At 33.2% G+C, this 19,799-nt stretch overlaps 2 protein-coding genes across 11 annotated transcripts in view; both read left to right on the top strand.

The window, feature by feature from the left end:
* Positions 1-19,799, top strand: part of LOC113519321 (kazrin) — a 133,274-nt gene that overhangs the window by 48,728 nt on the left and 64,747 nt on the right. For 6 of the 10 annotated variants that reach the window (XM_052897347.1, XM_052897348.1, XM_052897342.1 and 3 more), the window contains exons 2-3: positions 4,463-4,490; positions 18,450-18,490. The exons of 1 other annotated variant lie outside the window; for it this stretch is intronic. The gene's annotated coding sequence lies outside the window, so the exon portion shown is untranslated. The remainder of the gene's footprint in view (positions 1-4,462; positions 4,491-18,449; positions 18,491-19,799) is intronic. 3 more of the 10 variants (XM_052897344.1, XM_052897345.1, XM_052897346.1) reach the window with 2 other exon arrangements.
* On the top strand, positions 10,515-15,188 carry LOC128201190 (uncharacterized). The gene is made up of 4 exons (XM_052897387.1): positions 10,515-10,752; positions 11,231-11,480; positions 11,685-11,887; positions 14,353-15,188. The coding sequence occupies exons 1-4, from the start codon at positions 10,515-10,517 to the stop codon at positions 14,820-14,822; spliced, it is 1,161 nt and encodes a 386-aa protein (XP_052753347.1). The 3' UTR covers positions 14,823-15,188.

The following is a 19,799-nucleotide window of genomic DNA, read 5'->3' as shown; positions in this document are numbered from 1 at the left end:
ACTTGTGTACTGCTTTAACGAAGTTTTATCACAGAATATATAATTGTACCTACCATTTCATGCCCGAAATAAATATAGTCGACAACTAACAATGTGGTTGTAAATATGTAGAACTTTATACCCACACTAGCCAAGCGATGGATTTAAATATAGTGTACCTCGAAAAAGGTTTATCTTCTGTGAAGGTCGGCTAGCGTTTTATCGGGCTGAAACTGAAAAATGTATGTATATATATTTGCCGACATTTTTACGATACATCAAAAGGAATAAGGTCCTCCTGTTTTTTTCTTCTCCTAATTCACCTGTATTTGTATTACTTTGAGAATTGTTAATCTCTTTTAGAATCGGTTACTTTCCTGTCGGTTCCGCATTAATATATCTACGATAACAATAAGTGCAAGATAATTAAAACTCGAAATAAAACATTACAGCAGACCGCCTATCCAATGAGGTAAAAGTAACCTTTATTTTTCTTTTACAAAGATCTGTCCATAGAAGAATCCTTTAATAATTAATGGGAAAAGAACAATTGGATGTCATTTGATTATTGTTGTAAACTACTTATATTTCTCGTATAAGGGTTGTGTCTTATGGTATCAAGACTTTAACCAGGCCCCCTTTATTATATATAAACTAATAAATATATTCATTATATATAAACTTCTAATACCAACCATTTGCCAACTGGATGACAGGTTTATATATCTTACTATAAAAGCCCGTATATTGGCAAAATTTAGGATTTAAAAACATGAGTCAATAAATATAAGAATTTTATAAAAAAAAAGGCTATTTTTCGAACTTTAACCAAACCAACCCTAACCTACATTTAACAATCTATACAGGTACATCCTAAAAATTACTGCGAAAATTTAAGTTTCATCAATTTAAGATTTTTTATAGTTACATATATTCCAAAGCATGTGGCAATAGATTAACTGATGACAATATAAATATGAAAAATTTTCAGATTCACGCTTGAATTCGATCTTAAGAGTTTCAAACTACAATCAAACAACATCCAATTGAGCGATTACCGTTTACTTATTATAAATATTTATAACATACTTATTGCAAGAATCTCTACACTAATAGCAAGGAAAAGCCCTTCTTTATTTCTCAGTAAGTTCTCGCTTTATTACAAAATACCTACGTAATTATAGAATATGCCAAGTACATACCTCGGCTACATCATTATATTACATAAAGGCACTTAATAAATGTAGGTATGTCGAATGTAGCTCTTAAAGCTTCTGTGTACTGCAGGTTTCAATAGTCTTGATGTTTCAAATGAGTTCAACTTTCGTATTCCAAGTTTGTTTAACCTATTTACATAGAAAATTCAATTGAAACATGTACTTTACATACAAATTTTATTCGTGCTATCAACGGTTGTTTGATTATATTGATGTAAATATATTGTACAAGTTTTTACGAATAAGGGTGAACAACATTAATAGTAAAAAGTATGAGTTACATAAGCAATTATTATTAGTATAATTTTTCGAAAATGTCGCATGCAGCATATATAAATTCCTTATTGCAGGTTTTTGCAGGCAGGTATGTTTTATAAATATTGTGAGCAAGAGATAAGTTCACCCAGACTTATCTCTTAAAGAGATCTCTTCCGAGTAACCCAATACATGAAAAGCATGTCGTTATAGGGCAGGTAAAGTGCACGAGTGCTTTACGAACAACTATTAAAATTACAAATACGAGTAACTATTAATACTAATTTATACATAAGCTACAAATAAATAGTTAAATGAAATATTTATATATATATAAGGGTTAACCAATGACTATTGAATTTGGGATGGAAAAGGACATAGGCTTCTTCTAATTCAGTTAGTCAACGCGTCTCGGTCATACGAATGAAGTCGCGGGTTAAAACTAGTAACAAATAAATAAAATAAATGTCAATGTCAGGGTTGTTTATCTACTGTCAACTCACTGTCTATCAGCGCTGCCAACCTAATAATACAAGTTTTAATCGACTTTATCGATACTTCCATGACTTTCGTTTATACTTACCTGTCGTTCGATTTCGTATGGTTTCTTTTTAAATCGATTTCATCTTATTTAATGTCAGTAGCAAGTTATATTTACTTTTTTACTTTTAATTTTTGCTATTTCGAAATTTATAAAATTTATATATTTTAATTTTACTTGAAAAATATATAACCCTTTTTTCATATCTATTTTAACTAGTGACCGGTGGGACCAAACGTATCAGCATCCTTTACGTACAGTGCTATGTGGACGCGAGCCTCAATTCCCTAGTTAGCAATAGCCATAACTACCTAATACCAATATAAATTCATGGAACATTCTGTGTTTTATATATATTTTAAGTTATTTCGATTATTTTATTTTAATAAAAGGCGAATAACTATTTTAGTACCTACTCGCTAACGCATTTACTGTGATTGTTTCAAATAAACAGAGCTGGATTAATTTCTTTAAATTAATTTATTAAATTAATTTAGAAAAATTCACTAAATAGATGATTTTTAGAATCAGTCCACTCATACCTATAGTTTAATAATTGTAAGCATTTAATTAATTTCTTCGTCTCTAGAATTACAGATGTACTTTAATTTTTTTAAAACATTTTGATAAACTTTTTGAGCAGTATTTACCAAAACGAGGAGTGAGGCTGAATATTACTCAAAATAAAAATAACACATGGACTTGTGCATTATTTACCATAAAATTTCGTAAAAATATCTATTTTCTATAATGATTTATCTCCATGATTCTAGGAAATATTATCCGTAGATACTTAAAAATATCAGAAATATTTAGTAATAGAAATAACAAAGAGTACGTCTACTCTAAGTACTGTTTGATCACCAAGATCAAACAGTAAGTATAATTTGAAACATTACATTTCTTTCATGAAATTCCAAGTTAATCCTACTTTATATATATATATATTATAGGTAAATGTAAAATTTTATAAAGATATTTGAATATTTAGATATATATTACTTATCACACTTAAAAGAGTTACCATATTTGATTTAAATTCGATACTCTGATGAACCATATCATTGATCAAAACATAAAACAGAATACTTTTAATAGTTAATGCGAACAAGGTTGTAAGTAACAGTTAATATAGATTTTTTGTTTATTTTGAAGATAAGCATTTGATGAAAATAGAACTGAGGAAACCATTATCATAATTGATTCAAAGTTTGAGCGTCTTGCAAGTCTGAAACACAAAATACTTAAGTAGGCTTTTACGCTTATACTAACAGTATTTTGTATATTTTTATCTCTCTTAAGAGGGACGCCGCTAATGTTAATAAAGATAAATTTGGATTTATACGGCTAAGTGTCAGTCGTAAACAGAGTTGATTCGGTCATTTACTGGATTTTTATCCTCCTATTCTTACAATATTTACATCTATTTCTTTCAATATGGTTATTATTATAAATAATTTAAATTTTAGTTAAAATTTCATGAATAACACTGTTTTTTTTTATGACAGATTTTATGAATGTATTCAAATATAAAAAAAGACCTTTCGTTATTAAAAATAAAAACTGATTCAATTGATTTCGCTTATATATTGATAAATACATAACACTACTGTTCCTATTTTGAAACATATTTGGCAATCGATGACATACTTCGTCATAGACGTGCATGTATAGAAAACATTTTCGTTTAGAATTTACATATATAATTTTCTACGTAACAAATGGATTTAGTTCCAAAAAGGAAAACAGCAGTGTAGCTATGATAGTGAGAAATTTAACAAGGAACCAAAAGCACCGTAAACCCTATCAATTGTATAAAGATAATTATTAAAACCTGTTCGTACTTCATAACCAGTTAATGGTTATATCATATATCATCATCATCATTATCATTTCAGCCATTATTCACTGCTGGACATAGGCCTCTCCCATAGAAAGCCATGAAAAATGGTCCTAAGCCATCACCATCTGCATCCACCGACTCCCTGCAATGCATTTGAGCTGGTTATTCATCTAGTGGGAGTTCGTCCTACACTGCGTTTGCTCATACAGAGTCGCATGTAACATACACACCCAATAAACGTACAGATAAATTTTTAGAAATCGGTTAAAATTCGAATTATTTAACGTTCTAATCTATATGGTTTAAGTGATAATTCATAGTAATGTGGTCTAATTGTCCTATTGGAAGCAGTATTCCCTATCAGGTCGATCTCGAACCTAGTTTCCCTAGAACCTACGTGGTTAATTCTTATAAAATTTTTCCCGATGGGCTAACTGATCTGCTTTCATCCTCACCCAATATCTCTAGTTGGTGCTTTACCGACGTACACCGACTGCGAAGGCGGGGTTACCATTTAATTTTCACCTATCAAAAAAAACGTATTTATATAGTCAGCTATAGGTAGGTAGGTACATCTTCTTTATCTTTTGTGGCGCATTTTGTCTGACACTTTTTCCTGATTTTCAGGTCCATCCAGTTTATTATGCAATTACCGGTGAGTGCTACCGTAAATAAATAAATTCTTTTGTTATGCGAAATGAGCTTTACGTGAAGTAGGTTGGGTATTGATAGGACCTTTGTTCAGTTTTGTGATCGTAAATTATTTCGGAAAAAATAAATAATTATTTCAGAAAAACCTGCATAATAAAATTTTACTATTTTAATTTATTTATTATTACTTGCCCAATACTTTTAAATAATCATTACACAAGTTCTTAATATTTTAGATATAAAGAGAAGCAAATGTTTTTCTGTTAATAAAGGATAAAATATTTATTAGAAAATTTTATAACCACGTGATTATTTAAAATTAACAATTAATGAACCTGTTCGGTAGTCTCATATATTTTGAAATAGATTTGCCAGATTATTACATAAAATCCCTTAGGTATAAGTATGAATACAATCTAATATTTAATAATTATAAAGTTACTTTTAAGTGTCTAGTGAATATAGAATGTTCCTTTCTGTGGGCGTCTCATTAATTTTCGATAGAAAACTTTGAATTTGTGAAATTAACAACAACTCCTCAGAATTGTAAATCTCAGCAGACACCTAATATTTCTATATATTGAGTGAAATTGTGTTTCCAAACGGAGTTTTGAAATTAAATTTCAATTCTCGGTACAATTTTCCCTCCGGTTATAATTTAATGTGCGGACAAGAGTGAAATCCATAAAATCTAATGGGAAAATTCCACTGCGCGATGAGGCTTTTAAGATTTATATTAGTATCTTAAACGACTGTGGTAGTGCCTGTTTAAGCTTTATTACCTTTAGCGAAATTGAAATATTACGAATGCTCTGAACGACCGATACCGGTGTCGTTTCTGTATTAAATCTTATTTTAATGAATAATTTAGTAATAAAGCAAATTAAGTCAGGTATATTAGGAAGATTTTAGTTAAAAAGTAGATCTGTAAAGAATAGCGACCTTATAATATTGACTATTATACTTGCTATTTTTGTTCAAATACTAGCTTTTTGCCCCGATACTTGGTACACGTGAATTTACATGGTAAGAAAAAAAATAGACCAATTCTAGACGACGTAAAAAGACAAAACATACATCATATTATAAGCTAAACCTTTAGGAACATAACTGCAAAAACCGCATCCAATTTTGATCAATAATTTTTGTGTGATGCCTGAACAAACATACAGAAAGACGATTTATTTTAAAATTATTATTTTGGTATCAATTGGTCTATTGGCGTGTGGTCCCGGCATAGAATGAGCCACTCATTCCTTTCCCATGGGTGTCCTAAATAGTGACTAAGGGAACTTAATGGTCGAAGGATATGTAGCTACGCCTCTTTGAAAACATCACTAAAGCCTTACTTCGGTTGCCAACCCGCATGCCAAGCATGGCAGGACATCCTCATAGGGGGAGCTATGTTTAGCGGTGGACAGTTATGAGCTAATATGATGGTTATGCTAATGCATTATGTATACTCAGTAAAGAGAGATAAATGCAAGGTAGTGAGTAGATACCAAAATTATTATTTTCTTCTAGAGTAAGTTACATAGATTCAAAACTTTTTATTCTTTGCAATTTTAAGAGACATTGACAACACAAAATTAAATAGATACACAGAATCATTCAAATGTATAAAATTATATTACTTTGATAGTAAAATATAATTTACATGTCAATTATATAACAGCTTTCGTTTAAAGTATAATCTGATATCAATATTATAATGAATTCAATTGAATGACGTTTTAGTTACTTATTGATCAAATTTTCAGCTTAAATTCCTAATTGATTTAATAAAAGGAAAGAGTTCTTTGTTCTCTTTCAAAAATTTTTATGTTTATAGATAAATATAAACTCGTTATTGTTTCCTCCAAAAGATTACAATAGTAAACTTATTTATAGACACATACAATTATAATAACAATTGCTATGTTTAGTATAGTTATATATATTTATTGATTGTAAAAAGAATCGTCATACTATTGACGAAGATATTGCGTAAGACATCAATAATGGGGTTGAACTAAAAAGCTGCTTCTTTTTAGAGACCATATTGCTGTATGTTATAAAGTCCACGACATAGTATATCCTTACATTTTCTTACATTGTATCTAATCACAATTTAATAGTTTCCTTTGGCAAACATCTAGTCCGTAATAAACTGTTAGCCACAGTAAAAGTACTACCGGCTTAGGTACGATGTTTGATAGACTACCATGTAGCCACTGTTACATTTTCTACAATTTCTAGTTCACTGCACGTTGCCGTTTGATGGGATCGTAAAATTTAACGTGGCTCTGGTGGTCCGGTCGGCTGGCTATTCATTACAGTGGCTGCATTACTTGATAATTTTCGTACAATGAACACGTTATGGTATATGGGACCAAGCAACAGTTATGTTGCATATCTATCTAGTTATAGGTATTTAGAGATATACAAGTACATTTTGTCCGGCAAGAAAACGACTATTTTGCTAGAAGAATAGAATTATCGGATCGATCTCTACGGGCTTCCTCTGGAAACCATCAAAAACTACCAAAAAAATACGAGTCAGAGGGAAAGAGAGGAGGATTTAACAACCCCATAGCTAGCAATAAACTTTATCAGATCGACCTTTATGCGGTTCCCCCTGGAAATCATGTTGATTAATTCTTTATGAATTCGTCACTATGGGCCAACTGACCTGTTTTATCCTCATCTGTCATCTCTCACTGGTACGTATAGCGACAGCACAGGGAGGGAGGAGTAACCATTCCATTATCACCCATTAAAAATACCCCTTCAATCAACTAACCTGATTTCATCCTCATTTATCATCTCTCTCTGATACCCCATCAGTAACAAATAACGTAGGCGGGATTACCTGTCTCATTACCTATCGAGGTTATTCTATAAAAAAACGGCCCTGTGTGGCCCGACACATTTGAGGTCATTACTCTATCTAGTGGGCCGATTTATTAATTTTTTGCCCCTTAATTTTGGTTTGATCTATAAAAAGATTCCTATGTGCTAAGGACGTGATCATCTGTATACTAAATTATATTCATATTGTAATAAATGTATAAACTTCTTCATAAGCTCCATTTTATTATAATACAAAGTATTATTATATTTTTAACTCCAATATTAACCGGGGGGAAAGGGATTGTTAGCAAAGGAGTTTAATAGCCCCATTGCTAGCAATATGCCTTATTAGGTCGACCTTCACGTGGTTCCCCCTGGAAACCATCATGTACAATTCCTATTGAATTTTTCACGATGGGCCAACTGACCTGTTTCATCCTCACCTATCATCCTTCACTGGAGCCCCGCCGGTGTATGCCGATGGCGCGGAAAGGGTTGCCATTCCATTATCAACCATTTAAAAAAAAAAACCCAATATTAACCGTGTGACCTTGGTTGATCGGAATAAAAGGTAACCTATATTCATCTTCATTTCAAATAGTACGTGTATACCAAATTTCATGGTAATTGGTTAAGCTATTAAAGCGTCAAGAGATAAAAACAAAGAAATAAACTCGCTTTTACATTTACAATATTAGTAAGGATTATGCTTAATAGGATTATAGGTAATGTCGTTTGGAGAAGATCAGGACTGAGAATTATTACATTTACGACTCCAATATTCTAATAGGTAAACAAATTCCCTGCTTACAAATACAATGTTTGTATTCTTTATAATCTTTGTTTGAATATGAGAGACATTGTTATTATTTCATATATATTATTTCTGTTATTTGAATATAAGTATATATGTATATATTTATATGTATCGTACTTCTTTGCTTAACAAAGCATTTGGAAATGTAGACAATTTCATGAGCAAAATTTCGATAAAGGAGAAAGTCAACGCGGTACAAATATGTTTTGTTTGTCAACTTTCTAGGTAATAGTATTAATATCATGTTAGAATCAACTGTATTTTATTTTACTTTATGAAATAAACAATAGATTTTAATTATAATACATTTGTGCACGACGCACCTTTTTAGTTTCTTTTTAAATTTTATTAAAAAGATGTTCTTTTTATAATTTGAAGTCTGTGTCAGTTTCGGTTTTTGTTTTGGCCTTCGCTTTTTTACTCCGTTGGTTTGCTATGTATATTTTTTATATTATTATATTATCTTTCTAAAACACCGTGTTTCCATACCAGCATACAGTCCTTTCGCCCACTAATGCGTTTTCGTGAGGAGAGTGTCGCGATTAATGGTGACATTAAAGAAATGTTTCCTCAGGTTAAAATTCGTAACGCAGACCGAGATGCACAGCGTTTTCCAAAGCGCGATAGTCCTAATGAACCTTTGAAATTATTTCGTATGTCTTTAATGATTTTTGGTGCTGCATCAAGCCCGTCCACACAGCTTTGTTTATTAAAATAAGAATGCTGATGATATTCAACAGCAGTTTCCTGAAAAGGTCCATGTAATCGTTCATGACCATTACATGGACGATTGCATAAGTAGTGTAGTAACTGTGGAAAGAGCTGCTCGTGCAATCTCTGCTTAATATATTAATGCGTTTTCGTGAGGAGAGTGTCGCGATTAATGGTGACATTAAAGAAATGTTTCCTCAGGTTAAAATTCGTAACGCAGACCGAGATGCACAGCGTTTTCCAAGGCGCGATAGTCCTAATGAACCTTTGAAATTATTTCGTATTTCTTTAATGATTTTTGGCGCTGCATCAAGCCCGTCTACAGCTTTGTTCATTAAAATAAGAATGCTGATGATATTCAACAGCAGTTTCCTGAAAAGGCCCATGTAATCGTTCATGATCATGGACATTTGATCACGGACACATGGACGTTTGCATAAGTAGTGTAGAGTCTGTGGAAAGAGCTGCTCGTTTGGTAGCAGATATTGTTGATATACATCAGAAAGCAGGATTTGAGATGCGTAACTGGATATCTAATGAACCAAGGGCGCTATCACTAATACCTAAGAGTTTGTGTCATAGTCAGTCATTAGATACACTTCAAGTAGATAAAGGTGATGTTAGTACACCCGTACGCACACTTGGTTTATTATGGTACCCAGGCACTGATTTAATCGCTGTTAATACCGGTCTTCAAAAAGATTTTGTAATGCCTACTAAACTCACCAAACCACAGGCTCTTACTTATATTATACGGGTCCACTAGTTTTATTAACACTAATACTCGTCAGAGGTCGCGTTCTTTTAGAGCGCGAACTCCATGTTTTTTTTTTTATGATGTCAGTAAAGTAGCTTATTTAGTAGTAGCTTACTGGCGCTTTATTCATTCTAATAATCATCGAAGCTCATAATTAACTTAACCTCATTTGCATCAAGTCAATCAGATCACTTCATCCAGTTCGCAGTTGTCACTCTCAGCTGATTTATTACGTTAATGGATTAGATTCATTCATCTTTATATGTTCATGGATTAGATTAGTACGTTCAACAGCAACTGCGCATAAATTCATTTTTATATTGCGATTGCGTAGTTTACGAAAACGAGAAGTTGATATTTCTAAATTAATTAAATTAAATTATTGTATTTGTTCTTTTTTAGATAATTCTATTAATGTAACGGCACTAACTTCGTGTAGACAGTCTAATATTTCAAATATTCTAACGGCGGAAGCTTTAAATCTCGCTGAGTCACATATACTACGTCGTAGCCAAGAAGACGATTTTCAAGAAGAGATTGCATACATTGCTAATAATCGGCCACTTAACCTCAGAGTCGTCTCCGCAAGCTGTCACCACAAATTGGTCCTGACAAACTTATACATCTCTGGTCGTATTACAGCGGTTTTAGATGTCAATGAAGAAGATAAGTTTTCTATTTTTTTAGATGGAAACATCCAAGTATTCTCCTTTTAATTCATTATTATCACGTTTGAACTCCTCATGGAAATACGGAAACCATTGTTAACGAACTTCGACAAAAATACTGGATTTTTGGATTACGCAATGCTGTGCGATCAATTGCTCACAGCTGGCAGCTCCTTACCAGCGACGCTGCAATCGAGATCTAATTCACGCAATAACTGGAGAATTGCTGTATGACTAAGTGACATGTTTTGGAGCCGGTGGGTAAGAGAATATCTCCCCGGTTTACTGCCCCGTCGTTCAAGTTCCAGCTCTTCAGCACCAAGTATTTCTATCGAAGATGTTGTTCTTATAGCTGATGGAGATTTACCCCGAGGTACATGGCCGCGAGGTCACGTGGTTGCTCTGTTTCTTGGAAGAGACAATTTTGTTCGTGTGGCTGATGTTCAAATGGTATCAGGAACGTTAAGGCGTCCTTTAAAAAGTTAGTGCCGATAGTTAGAACTGAATAATTACTTTTGTTTAGTTTTCGACTAATAATTTCTGTAAATAAGTAATCTTTTTTTTTTTTAGTCCTAGACGATGTGCACGACGCACCTTTTTAGTTTCTTTTTTAAGTTTATTAAAAAGATGTTCTTTTTATAATTTGAAGTCTGTGTCAGTTTCGGTTTTGTTTTCGCCTTCGCTTTTTTACTCCGTTGGTTTGCTATGTATATTTTTTATATTATTATATTATCTTTCTAAAACACCGTGTTTCCATACCAGCATACAGTCCTTTCGCCCACATGCACTTGAGATTCGATTTGGACGACCAGAGTTAATTATTTTACAAGAACTTCATTCGGTAAGGTCTTTGTCGAGATTGACTAACGATAGGGACTTAACAGTATTTGCCAGTAAAGTTCGTAATTGCACTGAGACATTACGCCTATTAGATGGTAATGACTATTTAAAATCACCAGAATTGTTCAATGCAGTGCTCTCAAAATTGCCTATTGTGTTAAAAAGTAGGTGGTATGACTTTGCTGTTATCCACGAATATAGTGGTCAAAGCAAACTAGAAATGCTTGCAGAATTTTTAAATCGAGAGGTAGAGGTACAAGCTAAATTCGGTATTGTTGATATTTTCAATTTTAACATGACTTTTAATTTCGACAGGCATAAGAAATTAGAACGAGTAAATGCCGTAGAGGTGTGTGATAGTTTCGACACGCAAGCTTCCGAGGCCGATTTCTGTGTCGAAACATCTCTTCTTACAACGACTGAAAACTCATCAAAAATTTCATCAAAACAGTCTTGTTTATATTGTAGAGCATTTCATTCATTAATCAATTGTAATAAATTTTTGGCACTGTCAATTGATGACAAATGGCATTTTGTTAAGAAAAATAAATTATGCCACAAATGTTTAAAAAGAGGTTTACATAATTATAATACCTGTCGTGTCAAAGGTGTTTGTACTATAGTCGGTTGCTCTCGTAAACATCATAAAATACTTCATAATTCTAATTTTACACATTCCATAGCTAGCACACAGGAATCCGGAGAGTCAAGTTCGCATGCTGTAGACAATAATGCGGACCAGCCGCGTTCAGAATTGGTGACTCAGACGTCTTCAGGTAGTACCACTGTTTCTCGTAAACCATTACTAAAGGTCGTCGCCGTCACAGTATCGGGTCCATCTGGTTCTGTTGATACTTTCGCATTACTTGATGACGGATCTACGGCTACCTTTATTGATGCTGAAATATCTTCTCAGATAGGAGTAACGGGTCAGATGGGACAAATAGACATACAGTGTGTGGGTGGTTTATCAAAGGAATCGGAAGTTCAATACGTTGATTTTCAGATTAAAGGGCGGAAATCAATAAAAACTTTTGATGTCAAACAAGCTAGATCTATTAGTAATTTAGGTTTAGCAGATCGTTATGTTAATAAAAATGAGATTGATACTTTTTCGTACTTATCAGATATAGCTGACGAGTTATGTTATGATGCAAAACCTACCATTATAATTGGTATTGATAATTGGCATCTATCTGTACCTATTGCGACTAGACAGGGAACTAGGTCTCAACCAGTTGCTATTTTAACAGCTTTGGGTTGGGTGCTTTTCTGTTTTGTGTCAAGTAAAACGAATGTTGTTCATTTCGTAAATAATGTGTGTGATTGCAACGCAGGTAGTGATGCGTCTATAGAAAATATATTTAAAATGCAATATCGTCTCGACTGTATAGATATTATGAGACATGAAAAGCGTGAGGGTTGATTCGAGGTTGGCCTTTTTGTGGAAAGCTAATAATTAATGATGCAGCCGCTAAATCACAAGGAGTTAGTTTATACGATTTACTTTTAACCGGACCAGATCTTTTGCAATCTCTACTTAATATATTAATGCGTTTTCGTGAGGAGAGTGTCGCGATTAATGGTGACATTAAAGAAATGGTTCCTCAGGTTAAAATTCGTAACGCAGACCGAGATGCACAGCGTTTTCCAAAGCGCGATAGTCCTAATGAACCTTTGAAATTATTTCGTATGACTTTAATGATTTTTGGCGCTGCATCAAGCCCGTCCACACAGCTTTGTTTATTAAAATAAGAATGCTGATGATATTCAACAGCAGTTTCCTGAAAAGGTCCATGTAATCGTTCATGACCATTACATGGACGATTGCATAAGTAGTGTAGAGTCTGTGGAAAGAGCTGCTCGTGCAATCTCTGCTTAATATATTAATGCGTTTTCGTGAGGAGAGTGTCGCGATTAATGGTGACATTAAAGAAATGTTTCTTCAGGTTAAAATTCGTAACGCAGACCGAGATGCACAGCGTTTTCCAAAGCGCGATAGTCCTAATGAACCTTTGAAATTATTTCGTATGTCTTTAATGATTTTTGGCGCTGCATCAAGCCCGTCCACACAGCTTTGTTTATTAAAATAAGAATGCTGATGATATTCAACAGCAGTTTCCTGAAAAGGTCCATGTAATCGTTCATGACCATTACATGGACGATTGCATAAGTAGTGTAGAGTCTGTGGAAAGAGCTGCTCGTGCAATCTCTGCTTAATATATTAATGCGTTTTCGTGAGGAGAGTGTCGCGATTAATGGTGACATTAAAGAAATGTTTCCTCAGGTTAAAATTCGTAACGCAGACCGAGATGCACAGCGTTTTCCAAGGCGCGATAGTCCTAATGAACCTTTGAAATTATTTCGTATTTCTTTAATGATTTTTGGCGCTGCATCAAGCCCGTCTACAGCTTTGTTCATTAAAATAAGAATGCTGATGATATTCAACAGCAGTTTCCTGAAAAGGCCCATGTAATCGTTCATGATCATGGACATTTGATCACGGACACATGGACGTTTGCATAAGTAGTGTAGAGTCTGTGGAAAGAGCTGCTCGTTTGGTAGCAGATATTGTTGATATACATCAGAAAGCAGGATTTGAGATGCGTAACTGGATATCTAATGAACCAAGGGCGCTATCACTAATACCTAAGAGTTTGTGTCATAGTCAGTCATTAGATACACTTCAAGTAGATAAAGGTGATGTTAGTACACCCGTACGCACACTTGGTTTATTATGGTACCCAGGCACTGATTTAATCGCTGTTAATACCGGTCTTCAAAAAGATTTTGTAATGCCTACTAAACTCACCAAACCACAGGCTCTTACTTATATTATACGGGTCCACTAGTTTTATTAACACTAATACACGTCAGAGGTCGCGTTCTTTTAGAGCGCGAACTCCATGATTTTTTATGATGTCAGTAAAGTAGCTTATTTAGTAGTAGCTTACTGGCGCTTTATTCATTCTAATAATCATCGAAGCTCATAATTAACTTAACCTCATTTGCATCAAGTCAATCAGATCACTTCATCCAGTTCGCAGTTGTCACTCTCAGCTGATTTATTACGTTAATGGATTAGATTCATTCATCTTTATATGTTCATGGATTAGATTAGTACGTTCAACAGCAACTGCGGATAAATTCATTTTTATATTGCGATTGCGTAGTTTACGAAAACGAGAAGTTAATATTTCTAAATTAACTAAATTAAATTATTGTATTTGTTCTTTTTTAGATAATTCTATTAATGTAACGGCACTAACTTCGCGTAGACAGTCTAATATTTCAAATATTCTAACGGCGGAAGATTTAAATCTTGCTGAGTCACATATACTACGTCGTAGCCAAGAAGACGATTTTCAAGAAGAGATTGCATACATTGCTAATAATCGGCCACTTAACCTCAGAGTCGTCTCCGCAAGCTGTCACCACAAATTGGTCCTAACAAACTTATACATCTCTGGTCGTATTACAGCGGTTTTAGATGTCAATGAAGAAGATAAGTTTTCTATTTTTTTTAGATGGAAACATCCAAGTATTCTCCTTTTAATTCATTATTATCATGTTCGAACTCCTCATGGAAATACGGAAACCATTGTTAACGAGCTTCGACAAAAATACTGGATTCTTGGATTACGCAATGCTGTGCGATCAATTGCTCACAGCTGGCAGCTCCTTACCAGCGACACTGCAATCGAGATCTAATTCACGCAATAACTGGAGAATTGCTGTATGACTAAGTGACATGTTTTGGAGCCGGTGGGTAAGAGAATATCTCCCCGGTTTACTGCCCCGTCGTTCAAGTTCCAGCTCTACAGCACCAAGTATTTCTATCGAAGATGTTGTTCTTATAGCTGATGGAGATTTACCCCGAGGTACATGGCCGCGAGGTCACGTGGTTGCTCTGTTTCTTGGAAGAGACAATTTTGTTCGTGTGGCTGATGTTCAAACGGTATTAGGAACGTTAAGGCGTCCTTTAAAAAGTTAGTGCCGATAGTTAGAACTGAATAATTACTTTTGTTTAGTTTTCGACTAATAATTTTTGTAAATAATTAATCTTTTTTTTCTTTAGTCCTAGACGATGTGCACGACGCACCTTTTTAGTTTCTTTTTAAATTTTATTAAAAAGATGTTCTTTTTATAATTTGAAGTCTGTGTCAGTTTCGGTTTTTGTTTTGGCCTTCGCTTTTTTACTCCGTTAGTTTGCTATGTATATTTTTTATATTATTATATTATCTTTCTAAAACACCGTGTTTCCATACCAGCATACAGTCCTTTCGCCCACAACATTTTTATTTTCTTACAATTTTCTTTCAAATACGTAGACAGGTGTAGATGTATTTATTATAGGTGCCTATAACAAAGAATTAGATTTTCTGTCTCTTGTATCTACTTTAGCTCTATTAAATTATATACCTAGCTTTATCTTATTAAAAACAAAGTACATGCAAAATTAACTACGTGACTTAGCGTGTAGGAAAGTTGCGGCAGTTCGCGAACGTCTGATGATTGAGGGGCTCGATGCGTTATAATGGGAGGAAAATTTTGTACTGATAAATCGTTTCTACCAACCGAATTTAGAGTTTCATATTTTTATGTACATATTTTAAACAATTTTCAAGCCGTTTAATTTTTTTATTTTCCTCGTATATTTATTTATTTAAATAACTTTATTAACCAAAATAAAATAAGGTACAAAAGGCGGACTTAATGCTAGTAGCATTCTCTACCAGTCAACCTTTGGAACAATGAATCACGAACTATATATAACTATATACTTATTGGAAATAGCTATTGAATAAACATTCACTAGTTAAAAACTATTTAAACCTTAAGTTTGGAGATATTACAAATAAAAGATGTAATATATCTATTCATTAAAGAAAAAACTAAGCGATAAGCAGTAGTGTATTTTTTAATACTAGTTTTTCCCCGCGTCTTTGTCCCCATGAGCAAAATATTTTTATTGACCTGGATAAAAAATAGTTTCTGTATTCTATGTAATACTAGTATACCAAACTTCATAGTTAAGCTGTTAAGTTGCCAACAAATAACAAACAAACTCAGTTTCACATTTATATATCCAAATAGTAAAGATAAGTCGAAAGAGTAGTAGATGTTCTACAAGTTTTTCATGTATACGCTTTTATCATCTGCCATCATCATTATTACCATATTTCTCATTATTGACACGCAAGCCGGCTTGATAACTTTTACGAACTGTTCCCTTATGGCCATCAACTTGAGTTTTAAGGCTCTATAAAATATTACGATATTTCATAATCGTTTCATTCATATGAAATATGTTACCTTATTTAACAATTTAGATATTAAAAAAGATAAGTAGATTTTACTAGGAATTACCCAATATTTTCAAAATTTTTGCATTATCGTTCCTCGAAGTTATAAGTATGCGAGAAGCATCACTATAGTTCTTCTTTGCCCTCCAAAAAAGACGTAATTAAGAATTTCGAGTCTATCTTATTTGCTTTTTCAACATTCTTTTATTGGACTGAAAATATCTTTTTCTCTTCGTGTTGATAAAAGAAAGTTCTTTCTTTACTTACTTGCTGTATATGTAAAAAAAATAGAAGTTTCTAGAACGATCCTCTGAAAACGCTGCCAATATTTCAATACAAATTAGGGGTGGTTAATATATAGTATATCAATATCTATTGTTCGATTTATATTAAAATTTTGCTCTTTTATTTATTTCATTGAGAACCGAATAAAGGGGAAAGGATAAGGACTTACTGGATTTCGTCTGCTGCCTTTTCTTTAGTCCCAGGACACTAGTTTCCAGCCTTTCGGAAATTTTCTTTTTTTACACACACCACACGTCATGAGTTCCTTTTTTTAACTGTCAAAAACTAACAATCGCATTTAGCGCAACAGAGGGCGCTTGTAGTTATACAGCATGAATAGGGAGGGAGTTTTAGAAGGAATTATCGGTTCTCTAACATCTATATATTTTAGTTACAATATCTATATACTGGTCCAATAATGAGTATGTTAAAAGTCTGTAAACCAAAAAATACATTGGATATACCCTTAACATATTCTATAGTACATTACTGCAGCGGCCAGCAACTGAGGCATTGATGGACGAACGTGCAAAATGTGGGCCGAGGAGTAGCCAAGGCACAGATACGTGAATTCATCAATGCCTAGTTGTGGCCAAGGGTTGTATAGTATTTTTCTCAAACAATGCGCGGAAATCAAAAACACAATTTTACTTTTTAAGTTCAATGACGAATAACGAACAATAATATTTTTTTACGCGCCATAATGTTCCTTTGTTTTTTTTCAATAAACAGCTTTCTATTTGCAAGCCAGTTCGAAATTTAAATAAAACCTTGTATTAGTTACCTCCTTGGTAGTCATGTTTCGAAGTAAAAGGCCATTCCATTTTTAAATTACAGGACAGATATGAGTTTACATAGTAAGTTCTCTGGCCGCAAAACACGACAGATATGGAATTTCATACAACTTTTGCCGGCCGCTACCCGCATTTCCAAGCTGTTTGAGAAAAAATAGATATTCGACCGCTATGAGCAATATAGAAATGAATAATAACCTGTTTCCTGTCTTCAAAGTCCAAAGGAACTCAATATATGGATATCCATTATACTCACGCCTAGTACAAATTATCGGCAATGTAAATCCTAACGCAATAGTAACATAAATCGTGTTAATCTCACACACGGGGCTCGGAAATTGTACATTAATTTAGTAGATTTCACTATTACATGTGATGAAATAATATACATTTGTTTAATTTAATGAAATTATATATATATATATATATATATATGGACTGGAACATAAAGTTAAAAATTCAAATTATTGGTTCACAAGGAATTACAATAAAATGGTAAGATAATAAAGGAGCATCTCAAAATAATAAATAAAATAAGAAATTTAATAAATGCAAATAGTTTCATGCTTCTGCTTTTCACTAATAGGATTAAATAGAATGCTAATAAATTAATGCGATAAGTTAATAGTATTTATTATACTTTTATATATTCACATATAATATAGATATTAGATTAAAACAAAAAAGTACGCAAGCGGTCTTATCTCTTCAAGGGATTTTTTCCAGTCAATTAATTAACTAATTTTAATTACCAAAGAAATAAAAAAAACATGACAGGGATAATAGCATAATAGCAAATTGCTTTTCATGAAATATAAACGTTTTAAAATTTTGATTTGTTTAGTATTTTTAAATTCGAAACGCTTCGTCGAATAGAAGAACATCGTCATCGTATCAAATTGGCAACTAAGCCCTGTTATCACGTTCCTTAATCGGTATATTTTTCTTTACAGGTATCTACGTTACAACACTTGTAGTTCGATCATGATTATCAGTAAGTACAACTTGATATTATTTAAATCCAAAGAATATTCGTTTGTGTAAAAATATTTACACAACGAATATTCTGGATAATATATATTATTCTAGGTATATTTTTTTATGCAACTTAGAAATGGCAAATAAGCTAACGGCCCTACTGATGAAAAGTGGTAACCGTCGCTTATAAACATGAACACTACCATGGACATAACAGAGTATACTGTTTCGCCCATGATACCCCATGCGTTGCCATTCCTGAGGACTCAGGTGTTATTCCTCTGTACCTTGTAAATTCACTGCCATATCCCACCTTTCAAACAGAAACACAGCCATACAAACATAACTGCTTCTCGATAGAAACACGGATGGGGCAAAGGTGCTCAAGCAAACGACTTTTATACAAAGTCTTCCTCTAGTATATATAATATAAAATATAAATCTATAATCTTATATTATACCTATAATTCCCATTCGTGTTTCAACCGTGAAGCAGTTGTGTTTGCATAACTGTGTTTCGGTTTGAAGGATGGGATATGGCGTGAATTTACTGGGTACAGAGGAATAACACCTGAGTCCTCAGGAATGGCAACGCATGGGGGGTATCATGGGCGAAACAGTATACTCTATTATGTCCATGGTACTGCTCATGTCTATAGGCGACGGTTACTACTTTCCATCAGGTGGGCCGTCAGCTTGTTTGCCATTCTAAGTAGTATAAAAAAAAAAAAAAAAAAAAAATATAGTACTTAACGTGACTGGGGAATATTAAAAATGTACATCATTGTACACATCGTGTATATTAAAAAAAAAGTGTCAAAAACATATATCAAATAGAATTCAAAAAAGAATATAAATACACAAATATATAAAAACGAGAAACTGGTCAAGTTATCAAAAATATTTATATATTTCGCCATGTTACAATTCCATTAGTTTCTCAGTGTAAATGAATTACTTTTAATTTCTTCAGTAAATTACCTTACTTATATTATAAATATGAAAGTGAGTTTGTTTATTTATTTGTTACCCTATAACATCTTAACAGCTTAACCAATCACTATGAATTTTGGTATACACATATTATATTAATAGGATAAGCAAGTTGAAATGTTAATGTACTAGTCACATAACTCAAAGAACCGATAATCGATAGGAAAGAAAGATTCTTGAGTGGCGACCCCGTAGGGGCAAACGCAGTGTAGGACAACCCCCCATTACATGGAATGATGACCTCTAATGCATTGCAGGGAATCAGTGGATGCAGGTGGCTCAGGAGTGTTCCTTATAACAGTCTATGGAGGAGGCCTATGTTCAGCAATGGG

This window comes from Galleria mellonella, unplaced genomic scaffold, assembly GCF_026898425.1.
Source record: "Galleria mellonella isolate WM207_F2 unplaced genomic scaffold, CSIRO_AGI_GalMel_v1 utg36, whole genome shotgun sequence".
Lineage (NCBI taxonomy): Eukaryota > Metazoa > Arthropoda > Insecta > Lepidoptera > Pyralidae > Galleria > Galleria mellonella.
Note: the sequence above shows the minus strand (reverse complement) of the source record. Positions and strands in the feature narration are given on the sequence as shown.

Bases quoted from the DNA above. Each gene is read 5' to 3' on its own strand.
- LOC128201190 (XM_052897387.1), top strand. From the start codon at position 10,515: ATGTTTTGGAGCCGGTGGGTAAGAGAATATCTCCCCGGTTTACTGCCC. The intron at 10,753-11,230 runs GTTAGTGCCGAT...TAAAATCACCAG, and splicing joins GTTAAGGCGTCCTTTAAAAA to AATTGTTCAATGCAGTGCTC. The intron at 11,888-14,352 runs GTAGTACCACTG...GTTCTTTTTTAG, and splicing joins GGTGACTCAGACGTCTTCAG to ATAATTCTATTAATGTAACG.